This window comes from Diabrotica undecimpunctata, chromosome 1 (genome assembly GCF_040954645.1).
Source record: "Diabrotica undecimpunctata isolate CICGRU chromosome 1, icDiaUnde3, whole genome shotgun sequence".
NCBI lineage: Eukaryota > Metazoa > Arthropoda > Insecta > Coleoptera > Chrysomelidae > Diabrotica > Diabrotica undecimpunctata.
Genome location: NC_092803.1, coordinates 67,347,127 through 67,365,884, shown reverse-complemented (window position 1 = coordinate 67,365,884; position 18,758 = coordinate 67,347,127). Strand labels below are relative to the sequence as shown.

The 18,758-nt window shown below is 33.2% G+C and overlaps 1 protein-coding gene across 3 annotated transcripts in view; it reads right to left on the bottom strand.

Moving 5' to 3' along the window:
• Window positions 1-18,758, bottom strand: part of LOC140450391 (acyl-CoA Delta-9 desaturase-like) — a 212,434-nt gene that overhangs the window by 10,891 nt on the left and 182,785 nt on the right. For all 3 annotated transcript variants that reach the window (XM_072544011.1, XM_072544002.1, XM_072543992.1), the window contains exons 2-3: window positions 13,572-14,083; window positions 5,446-5,576 (exon numbers count right to left, since the gene is read on the bottom strand). In XM_072544011.1, coding sequence (XP_072400112.1) covers window positions 5,446-5,576; window positions 13,572-14,004 — 564 coding nt within the window. In that variant the 5' untranslated portion in view covers window positions 14,005-14,083. The remainder of the gene's footprint in view (window positions 1-5,445; window positions 5,577-13,571; window positions 14,084-18,758) is intronic.

Below are 18,758 nucleotides of genomic sequence, written 5' to 3'. Positions count from 1 at the left end.
TTTACAACATTGCAGTTTTTATAAACTAATTTAATAGATATAAATTAAAAAAAGTAGAATTAAATACAAAAAAATTTAACAACATAAAAAGGCACCATATATTCTTATACATTTACATAAATAGTTGAAAATATTTACATTTATAGGTAAAACAATTATAATATTAATTTTATTCGTCATCAATTACATCTTCATCGTGATCTATGTCATCCTCATCTTCTTCAATTATTGGTGGACTATTATTGCACCCTTCACCTGAGCACCCAGAACAAGTAAAGTTACAGTATAAACCAACTTTTCTGCACCCACATGAAACGCCGCATCATTCTTTGCATTGGCAAAAAATAATTTTCAAAAGTTCATCGGGTGCAGGTTGTTTGTTCATGCGTACGGTAATAACAAACCATCTTTGGAATACCATCCCCAATCTGTTGCTCTGATATTGTCATTGCCAAGCCACTGTTGAATTTGGTAATAGCATCTTTTTGAATGCTCATCTAAGGCATCAACAGTGGGCAGAAGGGATGATAGCTTAACCGCACAGTTTTTCGTTGTAGCTTTGATGAACTGTTCGTACCGCATCTGCTCGAGAAAAGCTTCCAAATCTTTTATTTTTTTTAACTTGGTAAGCTGCGTGTCTTTAACAGGCACATTATTGCACAGTATCTGCCAGCATCTAAAATATCTTCAAGCTTAGTAGTACTACTGTAACCAGTACCTTTATTGTAAAAAGCAGATACAGTATCACAGCCAGTAAAGGAGAAAGCAGGAAGAAAAAGCAAACTTAGATTGAAAACAAAAATAAGATTAATAAATTGTATAATTCTTCCTATACTAACATATGCATCTCTCGCATGGGGACACATATGCAATACATCAAAAAAGAAAATACAAGCTGCACATAACAACAGCCTAAGAGAAGCAGTCAACGTACCGAGATACGTAGCAGAAAGATTTCTCTTTAGAGAACTACAACAAATCAGAGTGACCGACACAATAAAAGAAAAAGCTAGGACAAAGTTCGCGGAGATAGAGAACCACCCCAACCACATATTGCGAGAGATATTGAGGTATGACGCTTTCCACAGATGGAAGCACAAAAGACCCAAACAACAAATAGTAGAATAAAATCATAATACTAGAGAGAAAATCAACAATCACACCAGAGAGAAAACAAAACACCAGAGAGAAAACACTTCAAAAAACAACAACAACGCACAATGAAGATAGTTCGTAGCTCATAACCCTTGTGGACAATCGCAACGTACAGCGTGGACCCAGTAAATTTTATGTAGATAATTTATTATATAAATATGCACTAATTCTGATTTTATGTTTCAGGCATCCTACAAAAAAAAATCCAAAAAACAACAAAAAAAAAACGGCTTCGGCCACCAAAAAAATCAAAAAACTACTAACAAAAACCGGCGCAAGCCACAAAAAAATATTAACAAAAACCACAAAAAACTCGGGCATGTAGGGCCCAACCCCTTGAGCACCAAGTCGCCGAACTGAGCCTAGCTCAGAGCGGAGACTTGAGGCCCAAGTAAGCAATTTTAGTTCGCGGATAAGCCACATTAAGATAACAGGAATATAGCGACAATGCGCTGTCCTGAGTTTTGAATTCGGTTAGGAAACCATGTTGGGGTTCTATTACCCAGGATCTCCACATGAAGAGCATTTGGCTGATAGTTGTGCCCCTATCGCGCATCAGAGTGCTATAGGGGGGAAAGGGATGGTCTGGAGCATTCGAGCGCGGTGGAGTGACTCCTGTTTTTACTCGAGTTAATACACCTCGCTCCAATGAATTGTTACACCCGAACGTAATTCTTAGGGGTGAACATTTCTCACAGGCTGGGTTTAATTAAATTGCTTGCTTGCTTGCAGCCAGTAAAAGCATGGGAAAAAGCTATTTATTTTGAACTATCTGGGTACCCTATTTCAAAAAATTAATTGGTTTTTAACGTATTTCCTTCATTTTTAACGATAGACTGTTTCTTCAGAAACGATTTTGTAGAGGTTTTTAAGAGCTACAAGGATCTGTGAAATTAATCTTTTTGGAACCCTTGTTTTTTAAATGGGGTGAGTTTAAAGGGCTCGAAAAAGATGGTGCTTGATCGTAAATCGATGATTTAAACGGCTATATCTCGTCAAATATTCATTGTACAACAAATCTAAATAAATAAAAATTTTAGTCATTAAAAAAGCTACAATTTAGTACATTTTTATTTTTTTCATATATTCAGTATTTTCGGGGATATTTAAAAAATAAAGGGTAAAAAATATGAAATTGTAAATCGTTTCTCGCTTTAAGCTGCACTTTTTCTAAAACTAAGCATTTTAAATGGGTCAAACTTCTTGGACGTATTAACAATACATGTACAAAGAGAATTGAAGAAGGGTGAAGATCGATTTTAATTATGGAGGTAGTTAGGGGGTTGTTTTCATCGATTTTTTCGTAAAAAATGAGGCATTGACCTTATTTTTATCATAACTCACTCAATTTTTAAGCTAGAGTCTTTTTTTTATGCTCTTTAAAAAAGGTTCTATGAGTTTTCTTTCAAAAATGCATCATTTTCCCGATATTTGACTTTGAATCTTTCAAATTTGGCATTTGAAGAAAACCGCTGAACATTGATAGGCCGTATTTCGGTTCCTATTATATCGCAAAAACATTTTAAAAAAGTATTTGTCTTTTTAAAAGCTACAAATTTGTTCTCTACAATTTTTTTGATGAAATGTACCATTTTCGAGTTATTCGCCAAAAATCGATTAAAAAACGTTTTACAAAAAAAATGTATAGAACATTTTTTGTTTAGAATCACTTTTTTAATCGAAACCTGTGGTTAAAACGTAAAAAAATTTTTCACCCCCGAGATGGGGTGGCCACCACCCCCACGGCTTTGGTGCACTTTGGTTCGATATAGATTTTTATCCTTAGGCTATTACCTACCTTCTGTTAAAATTTCAAGTCAATCCACGCAGGACGAAAAAATTGCGAGGTGAAATGCTTCATTTCCTGGACTATATATACGTAATAGAATTTGATTTTAAATATCTCATTTAAAACAACACACATATACGATATTTATTTATATTTATTATAAAGTTCCATAAATTAATTTGTTATGTCACTGGATCTTTTAAGATAAATATATTTTTGCATAATAATAAAGTAGGTGTTTGGTTGCTTATGAAAAATATATTTATCGTTTCTAAAACTATTGCAGTTCACATTAAAAGGTTTTGGTTTTTTAGAATAGAAAGCAATATTTTCCTAATTACTATATTAATATTTGTGTACATTAATTCCGGTTATGTAAGTGATGTAAAGAACGGGATGTTTCACGTTATGTTTATTTATATACTGAAAATGGTTTTTAACCTAGTGAGATAAAAGATCAAAGTTTGAAATATATTATTTTTGACGCAATATATAATGAAACAGAGGCTCGAGAACAATTTCTGTGACTAAATATATCTTTGTACCTTCCAATTGTTACAATAGTTTTATCTTCCATCCGTCTTGTTTCAAAATATTTCTTAAGATCGTTAGTACATCTCATTAGATATTTATTTAGTTACGCTGTCCCTCTTTTATTACCAGTACCGCCAATGATCTGACAGGCAAATTTTCATTTATCTTACCAGTTTCTTTGGAAGTGTTTTCTTATTTTATCACTTGCCTAATGCACCTAATCGTTTTTAGATTTTTTTTTATTCTCCACCTTTTGACCGATAACCCTCAACTATTACAGTGAGCTACATTTTGTATTGAAATTTGACGGTGGTCCTTCTTTTTGATATACATACATACATACACACACACACACACACACACACACACACACACACACATATATATATATATATATATATATATATATATATATATATATATATATATATATATATATATATGAGTGTGTGTGTGTCTGAAATGCTCAATATATAAATAAGCGACGAAAGTAGCACCATTAGAGAAACCTTCTGTTTATGAATTGGTATCAACAGACGTTATTTCTATAGTCCCTAGTCTTCGAACATGAAGTAATTCATGTACCTCTGATGTATAAAACATCAGCGGAATCCAGGTCCACCTGGCCTTTCATATGTCCTTTAGTTAGCCACTAAGCCCTACGAGTCCGACCACCCGACCCCCACCATAATACCTGTGTCTTACGAACACCCCCCCCCCCCCAGGCTAAAAGGCGAGCGCATGATGTAGAGGAACTTGACAACTTGATCTAGCACGTAGCCGTCGAGGAGCTCTCCTCTACCACTACTAATCTCCAATAGTGGGTACGTGCCATAATCCTACGCACTTAATGAAGAAAAGCATATATGGGTGCAGCTCGTTAAATCTCACTTTGGTTACGTGGAATGAAAGTAGAGTGGTACCACGAGAGACTTGTCTCGGATACTAGGAGTGTAGACCGGTGACCGTAACTTCGAAGTATCCTGCATGCGTTTCTACAAACCCGACACCTCAAACGACGGCTCTCCACCTCTCATTCCTTCCCATTGGTTACCTGTTACGACCTTCTGGGATATCTGGCCCCGGTACTACCTATTCTTATTTTCGCTAGTATAAGTATGTTTTTAGGCAGCGAATTGTCCTGCTATTTCCCACTTCTCGAGTGTTAAGCTATAAAAAGCGTCATTTATTTTAAATACCATTAATCAAAAACCATTTACCACTATCGCTTTCTGTGTTTTTGAGTTGTACAAAATTTGTAAAAGATTTACAGATTTCTACAAGAGCTTTGCTACGGCTTTGATGAATTGAAATGCCATATTTGTCATTTCAATTCATCAAAACCGTAGATATATATATATATATATATATATATATATATATATATATATATATATATATATATATATATATATATATATATTATTCCTTGGTTGGACAGAAATTTAATTAGTGTGTGTTGCCAGTTATAATACGTTACCGAAACTGTTACACTCATTAAAAAATCAACAAATAAATTTGAGGGTTGTCAATTTGACATTTAAAACAAGAAAAACTCATATATACGGCATCATTAAATGAATTATCAAACTAAAGAGGACCTAGGCTTAACATGAAAAGCAAGAAGAAATTATGACACGTGAACTAAGAGGATATTGTAATAGAAATCAAGAACAAGGTAGACAAATAACTCGCTGAAAGATGATACCTAAAAAATAAGAATAAACTGGATCCAAGCAGCTTACAACTGAATAGAGTAAGCACTTTGAAGAAATGTTTTTATTAAACACTGTAAGGAGCAGACTAGATGATGATTCCAAACTTTTCCAATGATGTCGCCACCTGGAATGTACATACAGCTTAGAATCTTTTTATTATAAATTTTAAATCTGTTGACTGCCTGTTTTATACAAATAATTTATATAGTTCAAAATAAAAACCAAGAGTATTAAATAAACATTACTTACTTGACCAGCAACGCTGTAGCAAATCAGTAAAATGATCTTTAATGGTAACCTCGCCTTGTAGGATTTGTGTGTGAAATATCTGTGGGCACCACCTGTTACGCCAAATCCTGAAATTCCTCCTATAACCGTAGCTGGAAAAGAATTTTTATTATTTGATATTATTGCCATTAACCCCGGAAAGTTATTTTGTGTAGTGCTTGTTTGGAATAAATGCCTTGTTACTAAGTATAGTCAGCCTCATCGTCATTACAAAGAGTTGCTTATATGCAAACGACCGCTGTACATTGGGCGTGTACCGCTAAGATGAAAATTCTTGTTGTTTTAAAATGATGAAAAGGTTGGCAATGTGATTCCCTAATACTAATATATAGGAAATTAGTCAATACTCACAATTTTAAGTAGTTTTTTATTGTTGTAGAATAAGGCTACCGTTTTCGAAGCTTACAATATATGCAACATCATCAGGCCACATTACAAAGGTCTTTATTTTAACAAAAACTATAAGCCAAAAACAAGATGAAACAAACAATAAACACCTAATACAAAACAAAAGTTAAAATCAAAATTAAATTAAATTGAGCCAATAACCGTAACCTTAATTAAGTAAGAGAGCTAATACTATATATTTACACAATATACAATATATTTAGACATCAATGGCATTGGCTATAACCAGAAAAGTTCAAAGATAAATCTTGTAATATGAAAGAGTTACGACTTACATATCAGACACAAAAAAGCTCCTCTAGTATGGATAATTCTATAGCTCACCACCACCCTCAAGGGACAGTTACCTAATTAGGGAATATTTATTTCTACCCAGTATATGACCAAGCCACCAAGCCATATGTAAGAGTGGCTACCAAGTCACTGAGTTAGTAAAGAAATCTATATTATATTCAGCAAAAAAATTATACAACCATCTCCCTTTGCAACTTAAATCTACAACTTCTTTCTTTAAGTTCCGTAAATTGACAAAAGCCTATCTATCTAAAAGACCTTATTATTCAGTGGAAGAGTTTCGCAACGAATAATTAAGAAAGTACAGTTCGTTTAGGTACAAGCAACAAAGTATTTTTTATATATATTTGGGTATCACATGCCGCAGCTTAAACTTATTCGTAAACTAGTTCGTGAGGTTTTATTATGCAATTTGCAATATAGTGAAATTTTGCAATGGATTGATTGTATATTTTATGTTTTATTCAATGATATTGACGATTTATGTAATTTTAGTAAATTTTAATTGTTATTGTTATTATTGCTTTTTTTTTACCATATATAAACTTTGTCCATAAAATTGTAAAATTTTCAGTGACAAAGCATATTTCTATCCTATTTCTATGTAGTAATGAGTTTTTTCTTATAAATTTAGTTATGGTTGTCTTTATCAGTTGTAGTTATAAGTAAAATGTTTAATTGTTAAAATATAAGGACATCATAAATATTAAACTCACAATCACAATTGGTTAAAATATACTTTTTTTTTAAATGCTGTTAGAACTTTGTAAAAACAAAGATCTTCGTACTGTGGCCTGATGATAGGGCATATATTATAAGACTCGAAACCGGTAGCCTATAATTCTACAACAATAAAAAACTACTTAAGATTGTGTTCTATACATAAGTATCTTATTTTTTATTTAGCAGAAAAATTTTCACACGTGGTCAGATTCGAATCAGAGACTTATGCAGCTTGACTTACTCAATGACTTGAACTCCCTTGTAGCGCTACGAAGGTATTAGTGAAGGTATATTAGAATCTATACCAAAAACATATACAATATATACATAAAATACGTGCAAAAATTATATACCCTAATAAAAGAAAAATTATTACATCGTCAAAACAACCAAGAGATGTAGATAATAATATTAACACAAGCAACAAAACTATAGAAAAAGTAAAAACATATAAATACTTAGTAACATGTTTAACGGAAGATGGAGATGAGACAAAATAAATTAGATCTAGAATTTAAATTGCAAAAAATGCATTTAAAGAACTAATAAAAAAGTGATACAGTAGGCATTTAGTGTAGACTAGCACAAAGCTTCAAACTATGATTTCTGTATTTTTAAATTTTAATAAACACGTCGCGTCGTGAATCTATAGATGATTTAAATAAACAAACAAAAATAATATTTAATAATTACATAAAACCGCTATTAGTTAATATCTTTGTTATAGATTTTAATAAAATTGAAAAAGTTTTTATAATGGACTCCCCTTGTCGTGAAAATGGACTATTCCACTCTAAGTAGTGCCAAAAAAACGATATTTCTTGGCGCTATTTCCGTGACGCTGTGTCGTGGTGCTACTTTTGTGACGCTCGCCTCGGCCTTTTACAATGGAGAAAAAGTAATATAACGACACTAGCGAAGCTTCGCTTCAAAAACTTACTTTGCAACTGTAACCTTAATATAGAAATTTGAATAAGATTACTACGATATTATGTCGTCTCCACACTGCTATATAGTAGGAAACAAGGAAAATAGAACAATCTAGAAAATTAATAATTCCGTTAATGCTGCTATGACAGAATGCACACACATTATCATGGAAATGTAGAGTAACGAAAGTAGAGGTGTTACGCAGAATGAGCAAATAATGTGAGATAATAAAATCTTTTTAAATTAGAATACTTCAATATTTTGGTCAATCTCGTGAGGGGGAAAATATTAATTACTTAGGTTTTTTGTGCAAGGGAAAAAATACAAGAAATGAAAAACTCAGTCTGATGACTGTTTTGTAAATTCTGCCTTTTATTTATTTCCCGATATTTTTATTTCTCCATATTGTTTCATTCAGGCAGCCTGCAGCTCTGTTTGCTCTATTCAGTTGATCTTCCACTTCCTTTTCGAGCTTTCCGTAGCTAGATAATATGATGCCTAGATATTTAAACTCCATCACTTGTTCTATTATCTGACCTTCCAGCTCCAATTTACATCTTAGTAAATTTGCTGTTCTAATCATGCGTTTTTAGAGAAATTAACATGTTAAATTTTCTGACGGTTGTATTAAATTGGTGCAGCATACGTTGTAAACAATCTTTAATTTGAGAGAGTAGTATTGCGTCGGCTCCATAGCAGATTATTTTGTTGTTTTCTTCCATTTTTTAGTTCTTATTTTTTTACTATTTTATTCATAATCCGATTAAACAATAGAGGACCCAGGGAGGACTTCCCGTCACAATGCCAGCTTTAATAGAATCAGTTAGTTCTTCTTCTACTTTTACTTTTATGGTGTTATTTTGGTAGTTTGATAGTTTCGATCATTTTGATTATTCCTAGAGGTATCTCATTTGCGTACAATAAGTGGATAACGCCCTTTAATTTGACCCCGTTGAATGCCTTCTTAAGGTCTACAAAACATAGATGCCGGTTTGTTGTATTCTAGTAACTTCTTTTGCACTTGCCTTATTGTAAATATAGCATTGGTGCATAATCTTCTCGATCTAAAACCTTGTTTTTCTTCTGCTAGTACTATAATTGCATTCAATTTATTTGTTATCACTGTGGTTGTTAATTTCAGTGTTAAATAAATTATTTTCTCTGTAATTTTCAGTGTCCGATGTGTCCCACTTTTTTGAAGATAGGTATTAGGAAGCTTGATTTCCATTCTTAAGGAACTCTCTTATGTTCTATTATGTTTTAGATTAGTTTAAATAGTTGTTTGGCCAGATCTGGTACTCCGTACTTTAGGGGTTCGTTCGGTATTCTGTCCTCACCTTCTCTTTGCGATTTTCTATTTTTTAATTTTCTTAATGCTTTCTTTACCTCTTCCTTCTCAATATTTATTTTTGTTATTTGTCGTTACCTCTGGTACTGTTGGTTCATTATCGTCAACTTTAGCAAATATAGATCGAAAGTATTCTGCCCATGTTTTCTTCTGAATGTGTTTCGTTTTTATTAGTTCGTTCGTATCTTTTCTATGCTTTCTGATCCTTCTCCATATTTTTTTATGTTTCGTAGAAGTCGTGTTTCATCTGTGTTGAGAAGCTCTGCCAGTATTCCCTTTTTACAGTTGTTATTATATATTGTAGTATTGTTTTATATGTGATTCATGCTGGGTTACATGACCCATTAAAAATCTACCATGGGCTTGTAGTTTATTATGGCACTCTATATAATTTTTAATATTCTTTTATAATTCTACGTCCTAAAACGTTCCAGGGTCTTATACAAGGCATCAGTCAAGTTACGCTTCAATGCCACATTAGAAAAATGCAACGAATACAGCATTAGAATATGAGCATACTATAAGATATTTTTATATTATGTCTTCTTAAATTGAGCAAGCGAGAATCATGTCGCCTGCTCAATTCTACATCACATTTTTTGTTTTCTTCCAGTACACATTTAAGCAGGAACCAAGGTATTTATAAGTTGGTATTTTCTGCATAATATCAATGCCATTGTGATTCTATCTTGAGGCTAATTAGAAGTATGAACTACCATTCAATTTGTTTTCTTGTTATTTAATTTAAAAGCAAATTCGGTATTCTAGATTGCCACTATACCTAAAATCTTCATATTAATGGTAAAAAACAGCTTATTTTAACTTGGTAAGTACAACTCCATTAATAATCTTTCTCTCCCTCCCTCTCTCCTACCCCCCGTTCTCTCTTGCTCTTTCTCTCTTTCTCTTTTTCTCTTTTTCTCTTTTTCTCTTTTTCTCTTTCTCTTTCTCTTTCTCTTTCTCTTTCTCTTTCTCTTTCTCTTTCTCTTTCTCTTTCTCTTTCTCTTTCTCTTTCTCTTTTTCTTTCTCTTTCTCTTTCTCTCTCTCTCACTCTCTAATGGTACTTCAGCGCAAATCGAGCCTTTAAACTATTGCTCCAGCGTTGCCGGTTCGACGTCGATCTTCTCTAAGTTCTCACCTCTAGCATATTGTGCGTGTCCCCTGCTACTTAATTCTCCCACCTTTTCAGCATTTTACTATCTAGGACTCTTTTTGGCAATCTGTCGGCCACCATTCTAACTACATTACCAGCCCATCAAAGTCTCTGAAGTTTAACGAATTCTAAGATCGGTGCTTTTCTGAACAGTTGGTACTGTTCATTGTTGTTCCTGGATCTCCATAATCCGTTTTCGTTAATAGGTATAAATATCTTCCTTAGAACCTTTCCTTCAAAGCTTTTTAGCTTTCTTTATGTTTTCTGTCATCACCCATGTGTCGCATCCATAACATACTATTGGTCTGATAATAGCTTTTACACCATGACTTTAGATCTCCAGTACCTGGAGTGCCGAGTGATTTTGGTGCCGAACACATAAGCGAGTAATATATAAGCTTTAATTCTCTTTACTATTCTTTGAATTTTTAGTTCTTCTGATCAATCCGTGTTTAATGTTAATCCCAAATATGTGAAACTTTCTACTGTTTGAATATCATCCTCTAATTCAACTTCAACTTTTGTCTTTTGAATATTTATTTTTAGTCCGGTCTCTTTTGCCCGTGTTTTAATTGTTAATATATTTATGTCCCCTCTTTCGTTCTGTCATGTCATCAGCATAGGCGGCAATCTGTATTGATATATTTTTTAGGAGATTAGCTCTTCTTATATTTAACCATCTTATTACATATTTGAGAGATAGGTTGAGAGGCAGTGAGCTCATTTTTTATTCATATTAGTATTCTATATTAATAATCACACTCATATCAAATTGCATCGCGATTTCACTATAAAATAAGTTTGGAGGTATTCAATAGCAGCGGCGAAGATATATAACCCTGTCTGTAGAAAAAAAATCATATGATTTCGTACTAATAATTATTCTAGTATACGTGTTTTCTATCCACTCTCATGTTTTTAGAAATTTTTATTTTATTCCTATACCCAAAAAGAATGATGCCCACAAGCCCATATACCTTACTAATCATATTTAAAGTAATCCTAAATATTATTATATTAGTAAGATAGTATAACCGTGGAACTACTTAAATACGTTGCAATAAAACCTGAAAAATTTTAGCAGGCATATTTACGAACTCCCTAAGATCGAGATGCATACCAGACCACCGGAATACAGCAAACATAATTCTTATCCATAAGAAAGGTAGCAAAGAGGATATCAAAAACTTCAGACCCATAAGTCTACTACCAATCATATACAAGATATTCGCAAAGATTATCAGCAACAGATTAACAAACGCATTAGATGCTGCACAGCGGAGGGAGTAAGCTGGCGTCAAAAGTGGATTAAGTACCATGAATTAAAGTCATACACTTCGAGAACTAATAAGTAGATCTAAAGAATATAAAATACCGCTAGCATTAACCTTCATAGATTTCGAGAAGGCTTTCGATTCTATATATTTCAAGGCAGTAATAAAAGCTTTGATCAACCAAGGCATTGAAAAACCATACATATAAACTTAAGCAAATATATACAGACAAGCAACAGCTAAGGCAAAAATTTATGAAAACACTCCAGAATTTCCCACTACCAGAGGCGTTCGACAAGGAGACGCAATATCATCAAAGCTATTCACTGTAACTCTAGAAAATATATTCAGAAAAATGAACTGAGAGAACAAAGGAATCTTCATGAATGGAGAATACCTCAGCCATCTAAGATTTGCAGACGACATCGTTCTGATTGCTAATAATCCTGTAGAACTACAATAACTTATAAGCAACCTAAATGCAGTTAGCAGTGAAGGTTGACCTAAAAATGAACTTGACAAAAAAAACCATATACAACGAGCTAGTGAATGTCCAAGATGCAATAATAAACAACACTGCACTTGAGACAGTAGACGAGTATGTTTACCTGTGACAATTAATACATAAACCTGGCTCCTTACTTTCAGAAATCAACAGAAGAATAAAACTGGCTTGGGCATCTTTTGGTAAAACTGCAGTTATATTTAAATCGAAGATGCCAATCCACCTTAAGAAAAAAGGATTCGATCAGTGTATACTACCAATCATGACATACGGCTGCGAAATTTGAAAACTTAAGAAAGAGATAATATCGAAAGTCACTCAAAGGTCAATCGAGCGATGCAAGGTTACTGATGTCTTCTTTCTTTATATAAGCAATTCTGCTTGTTCATTGACAGATTAATACCTGAATGGAAGGTTGTCAATCCATCTTTTGCCCGGTCGTCCGATATTTCTTCTGCCGATTGGTGACTCTTCTCTTGCTATTTTGACGACACGGGTCTCCTCCATTCTGCTTATGTAGTTATTCCATTCTCTTTTTCTATTTTGCGTGCATTCATTTATACACTGTACGTTACATTTTCTTCTAATGTCTTCACTTCTCTTTCGATCTCTCAGCGTATTTCCTGTAATTCTTCTCGGTACTCCCATCTCTGCCGTTTCCAGTAGCCTTTGCGTTGTGTCTGTGTCGGGTCTTGTTGCTGGGTTTTTACTAGCTTTTACACTAGCTTTATAAATTCTTGACTGCATCTCAGTGTCAATATGTCTGTTTCAGCATATAGTGTTATTAAGGTATCCTGCCAGTCTATTTGCTTTTTGTACTTGATCTCTCACTTCTTTGTCCAGGTCTCCATAGCTAGACAGTGTAATTCCAGGTATTTTATTTCCATTACTTGTTCAATACTGTTGCCATCACTTTCTATTTTACATCTGGTTGGTTCTTTGCTGACTACTATTGTTGTTACTGATGTAATCCATAGAATTAAATCTTTAAAATGACAGTGGGCGAAACATTTAGTAAGAAGAACTGACAATAGGTGGTCCACTAGAATTACACTGTGGTATTCAAGTGGCGTCAAGAGACCAATTTAAGATGGGACTATAACATAAGGAAACAAGCCAGTACAACATGGCACAGAAAAACGAATTTTAGACAATCGTGGGCAGAAATGAAGGATGAATATATAAGCACTAAATTTAGGCTGCAACTAAAAAACGGTAGAATATGCTAAGAATTATGATAATGATATATATATATATATATATATATATATATATATATATATATATATATATATATATAATAACGTAGCATTAAGTTCTAAAGTTGACGTGTTACTGAACGTAAATCAACGTCTTCATTTAATATTTTTAAATAATTATTTCTACATTCATTATTTAACAGTAGAAAGTAAGATTACAGTTAATCAATAATAAAATAAAATTATTACTTACCATATATTACCAGAGGTATCTTATCGAATAATGGAAAAGTGCATACCATGTAAACAGACAATAAATGCCACAAAGCAATGAAAAACACGCTAACCCAAATGACTGGCGTTTCGAACTCCCAAAAAAGAAATTTGTACTTCTCATAGTGAGGTAGCGGTTTCTCGTTTTTAATATTTTCTGCATTATCTTTGATATTTTCTACATTATTATTATTTTCTACATTATCTTCTACATCGCTATTATCGCTAATATCACTAATTTCCTTGGTTTCTTCTATCTTCTCTACTGTGGGTTCTGATTTACTGATATTACCATTTGTGTCGAATGGTGGTTCATTGTCGTTACATTTCGGGAGCATCAAAACTGTTTTGCTTACAGGATCAGGCACTAATGGTTGGGATTCTTCTGAGAGTTGAGTTAATGTAGTAATCATTTTGTAGTCTTGAGGTCAAAATCTTTGGAGATGGAGACGTGTAATATTCAATCTTATACCGTTTGGATCATTACTAAATCTGAAAAAAAAAATTGTGGTTAACATTTTCTATTAGGACTTTAAGGTAATTTTAAGATTATAAAATGGACGATTCTATTATCTTTAGTCCTCTATTATTTTTGAACTTTTTATAAAGTGTATAATGATATATTCTTTTAATTACTGTGACATGCATATCAGAAGTTGATTATGTCATCATAAAAACGAAATTAAATATAACCATATATTGAGCAGTGAGCAGTAATATATACGGATAATTAAAGCGAATATAGTGGCATTGTATAACCAAAATGAACTCATATGCAAAGACTCAATATAATAATTAATGAAGAAGCACAGGCAAAAAAAGGAAAAGAAACCCCTACCGATATTTATTGATGGTGTTAAAAATATCCAACTATTAAACACTATAGCCAAAGACAAAAATTTAATCAGAGTACCGAATGAACAACAAGTCAAGGTACAGGCCCAAACAATTAAGATACACAACAGTATAGTAAAAGCACTTGGTGAGAAAAAATAAACTGAATATCATACATATCGCAAAAAGCAAGACAAACCGCGACGAGTAGAGTAGTGATTCGTCATATTCATCCCATCGTGGATATACAAGAAATTAAAAAAGGAATAGAGAGCCAAGGACATATCGTAAGAAAATAATAAAGAAATTTATAAGATGGAATATTTACTAAACGCAAAAAATGATGTCGAAGCTCTAAGACTAAAAAAAGAGTTAGTATAATGCAATAGATGCCAAAGATACGGAATATTAATCTACAAATTCATCCTGAAACCAATATGGACTTATGGACTAGAATTATGGAGAACCGCTGCACATTCCAATATTGAAATAATACAAAGATTTCCATCCAAAATATTAAAAATAGTACTTGGAGTTCCGTGCAATAAAGCCATCCATCAAGACGCTGTACTAATATACATCAAAGATAATATTAAAAAGGGCGCGAAAAAACAAATACAAAAGAAACTTAATGTGCATCCGAATGTATTCGCAAAAATTTTAGTGAATAAACTATTATACAGTTCGCTGCTAATTAATTAATACTAAATGTATTATGTAAAAACTGTATTGAACTGCACCCATACCACTCCCTTAAATTTCGCAACCAGGAAATCCTCCTACGTCCTACATTTCTCTTTCCCGAGATTTTTCCTTGGATTATGAGTCTAAGCAGGTGGTATTTTCCACATAGCAGGTACTCTTTCTGTCCGTGGTATTTTCCACATTCTCCTGTAACACCACATCTCGAATGCCTCAATGTTTTTGATGTTTATCTTTCACCTTAACATTCTCGTTCTTAAGTTTATATTTATGTCCCGGCTGCATAGGAACTTTTTCATTTTGACAAACGATTGTGTCGCTATCTCTATTCTCCTCTTGATTTCTCTTGTCTGGTCATTAGTATGAGTGAAGCAAACCCCTAAATATTTGTAGGACGTAACTCTTTCAACTGGCTGATTATTTATGGTTAAATTCACATTGGTATATAGCTTCTTTGTTCATCATCATCAAAAGCTCGACAACCCTTTCTGGGTCCTGGCTTGTTCTAGGATTTTCCGCCATTCTGTTCTGTTCCTTGCTTTGTTTTTCCAGTTGGTAATCTTAAGTGTTTTTAGATTTTGTTCCACTTGTTCCATGTATCTAAGTTTGGGTCTTCCCTTTGACCTTCTTCCTACTGGTGTTTGTCTCATAATATGTTTTGGTGTTTCAGTCTCCAACATTCGTTCAACATGGCACATCCAGCGCAGACGTCCGATCTTTATGGATGTTATGATCTCGGGTTCATTGTATGCTGTGTATAGTTCAAAGTTATATCTTCTGCGCCATATGTCATTTTCCTTTACCCCCTTATATATGTGTCTAAGGATTTTTCGTTCAAAATAGCTTCTTTGTTACAATCATGAATTTAGTCTTTTTGATGTTCAGTTTTAGACCATACTTATTGGTATGGGTGTTTATGTTTTCTATCAAAAACTGTAAATTTGCTAGGTTATCTGTTACTATTAGCGTGTCATCAGCGTATCGTATATTGTTAATTAACTCTCCGTTAATGTTCATACCAATGTTTTGCTCTAGGAGCGCTTCCTGACATATTGTTTCGCTATATATATATATATATATATATATATATATATATATATATATTGAATAATAGTGGAGAAAACACACAACCCTGACGCACACCTCGACGAATCTCAATTTCTTCGGTTAACTCATTATCAACTTTGATTTTTGCTGTTTGTCCCCAGTACAACCTGGATATGATGTTAATGTCGCGACTGTCGATGTTTTTGCTTCTTAGGATTTCATACAGCTTTTGGTGTCTGACTTTATCAAAGGCCTTCTCAAAATCTATGAAACCTACGTAGAGGTCTTGGTTTACATCCAAACATCTTTGCATTAACACACTCAGACCAAACAAAGCTTCCCGTGTTCTCAGTCCACCTCTGAATCCAAACTGTGTGGCGCTTATGTCCTCTTCTAATTTATTAAATATTCTTTTGTGAATTATTTTTAAAAATACTTTTAGTTTGTGGCTCATCAATGCTATAGTTCTGTGGTCTGAGCACTCTCTGGCGTTATTCGTCTTCGGGATTGTGACAAAAGTAGAGGAGAGACATTTCTTTGGTATGATGCCTGTTCTATAAATTGTGTTAAAGAGGTTCACCATTATTTCAAGTGCGTCGTCATCTATTAGTTTCAACAATTCTACAGGAATTTCATCTGGTCCTGCAGCTTTACCCCCTTTTGTGTTCCTTATAGCATATTCTACCTCGCGTTTTAGGATTTCGGGCCCTGTTGTGTCGTCTGTAGGTTCTGCCACTGCTATTTCTGGTCTTGCGTCTGCAAAATTCAATGTATTCTGTCCATCTTGCCAGTTTTTCATTTAAATCTGTAATTATTTTACCTTTTTTGTCCTTTACTATGGATAATTGTTTCACTTTTTTACCTGTTATTTCCTTGATCTTTTTATGCATGTTTAAGCTATCGTACTTTCTATCATATTCTTCTATTTCCTTGCAGTTGTCCATAACCCAGTTCCCATTGGCTTCTCCAATTTTTCTCTTAATTTCACGGTTCACTTCTTTGTATTTTGTCTTGTTGGTTTTATTTCTTCGCCTTTCCTCCATGAGATGCAAAATTTCGTTTGTCATCCATTCCTTTTTCTTAATTTTGCTTGGAGCTAACAAGGCTTCACCAGCTGTCATAAGGGCCTGTTCTATCTCCATCCATTTATTCTCTACATTGCCTGTATTCCTATTTTTTGCTGCGATGTTTCTAAGATTGTTATTTACCTGTTCTCTTGTCCTTTTCAGTATTCCAGTACTAAGTATTAAGTATTATGTACTAAGAGATGTCAAAGATAGTTAATACTGAAGTTTAAAAAACGGGTGCATTTCCCTGCATGTCATAATACTTTAATTATCAGTCCTGTTACTTATTATTGTCCTAAATATTTAGGTTGAGATTTCATAGACAGATTGTAATAAAAGTGGGGTCAATAAAAAAATGCAAAGCTTTTGCAACTGAAATTTATTTTTAACATAACGCACAATTATTTTTAGGTACGTTATTCCCAAAAAGACCGAGATTTCATACACATCCTAATAGATCGATGTAAAAAGAACCAAACAGTTTTTATTCCTGATCAATTAATGAGCTTAGTAAGATGTGCATAAACAACAGGTAAACCGTATTTGCTAACTGAATTGCATAAAGATAATATTTGATTTTACAAAATTTAGATAACATTTCCACATTGGTACATAATTGAAGAAACTGAATGTCTGGACCATGGTGAAACACTTTAATATTTCGGAAACAAGTTCTGGCGCGGTGAATATTCATTATGATTTCTATCAGATAAAAAATGAAGTTAAACTAGTTATAAATAATATTATCTGCCGCCTTGAGTAATTAAAAAATTATAGAAATCTACACATCCCAAGACAAAAGCATAAGTTATAGCATGAAGGATGAATAGGAAGAAAGCGAGTGGTATTTTGTGTGACATAAAAATTTCAATGAACGGTAAAGGCAAATTTTATGAGACGTTTGTATGAGCAGCTATTATCTACGTCCTACGGCACTGAATTTTGGGCAGGTAAAAACAGGTTAATCTGTTAATGTTTGGGAAAACAAGTTATTTCCAAAATTTCGAAGTGCGTGCAGGAAGTACATGACTCATTGAACTCCGTGAAAGTGACAACCAATTACAAAGAACCATTTTTATTAAAAAATGATCCTGTATACAACTTAACATTTTTAAGTAAATTATAAGCAATTTATGTTGATGGAACTTTTAAATACAGCACAAAATTTTTTACTCAACTATTTACAGTTGACGGACTCTAAAATGGAGACTATGTACCGTTAGCATTCTTTTTGCTTTAAAATAAGTTAGAAAATTCATATGTGACTAAAGATTATTGTTACGTAAAAATATGAGTCATAGTTTTAACCTGTAAACATGTTTTTATTCACATGCTTATGTTTTAGATTTTACGAGAGGCGTCTATTTACCTGAATGGAATTTCCAGAACAAGGTCGAACCGATGCGGGAAATCCAGTTTGCCTTTACCGTTTCGCCGCCGAAGGTTTTAGACGTTTCTAGTCTAACAGTAGTGAATATATAACAGGACTTTTTGGAGAATAGAAAACAGTTAATTCA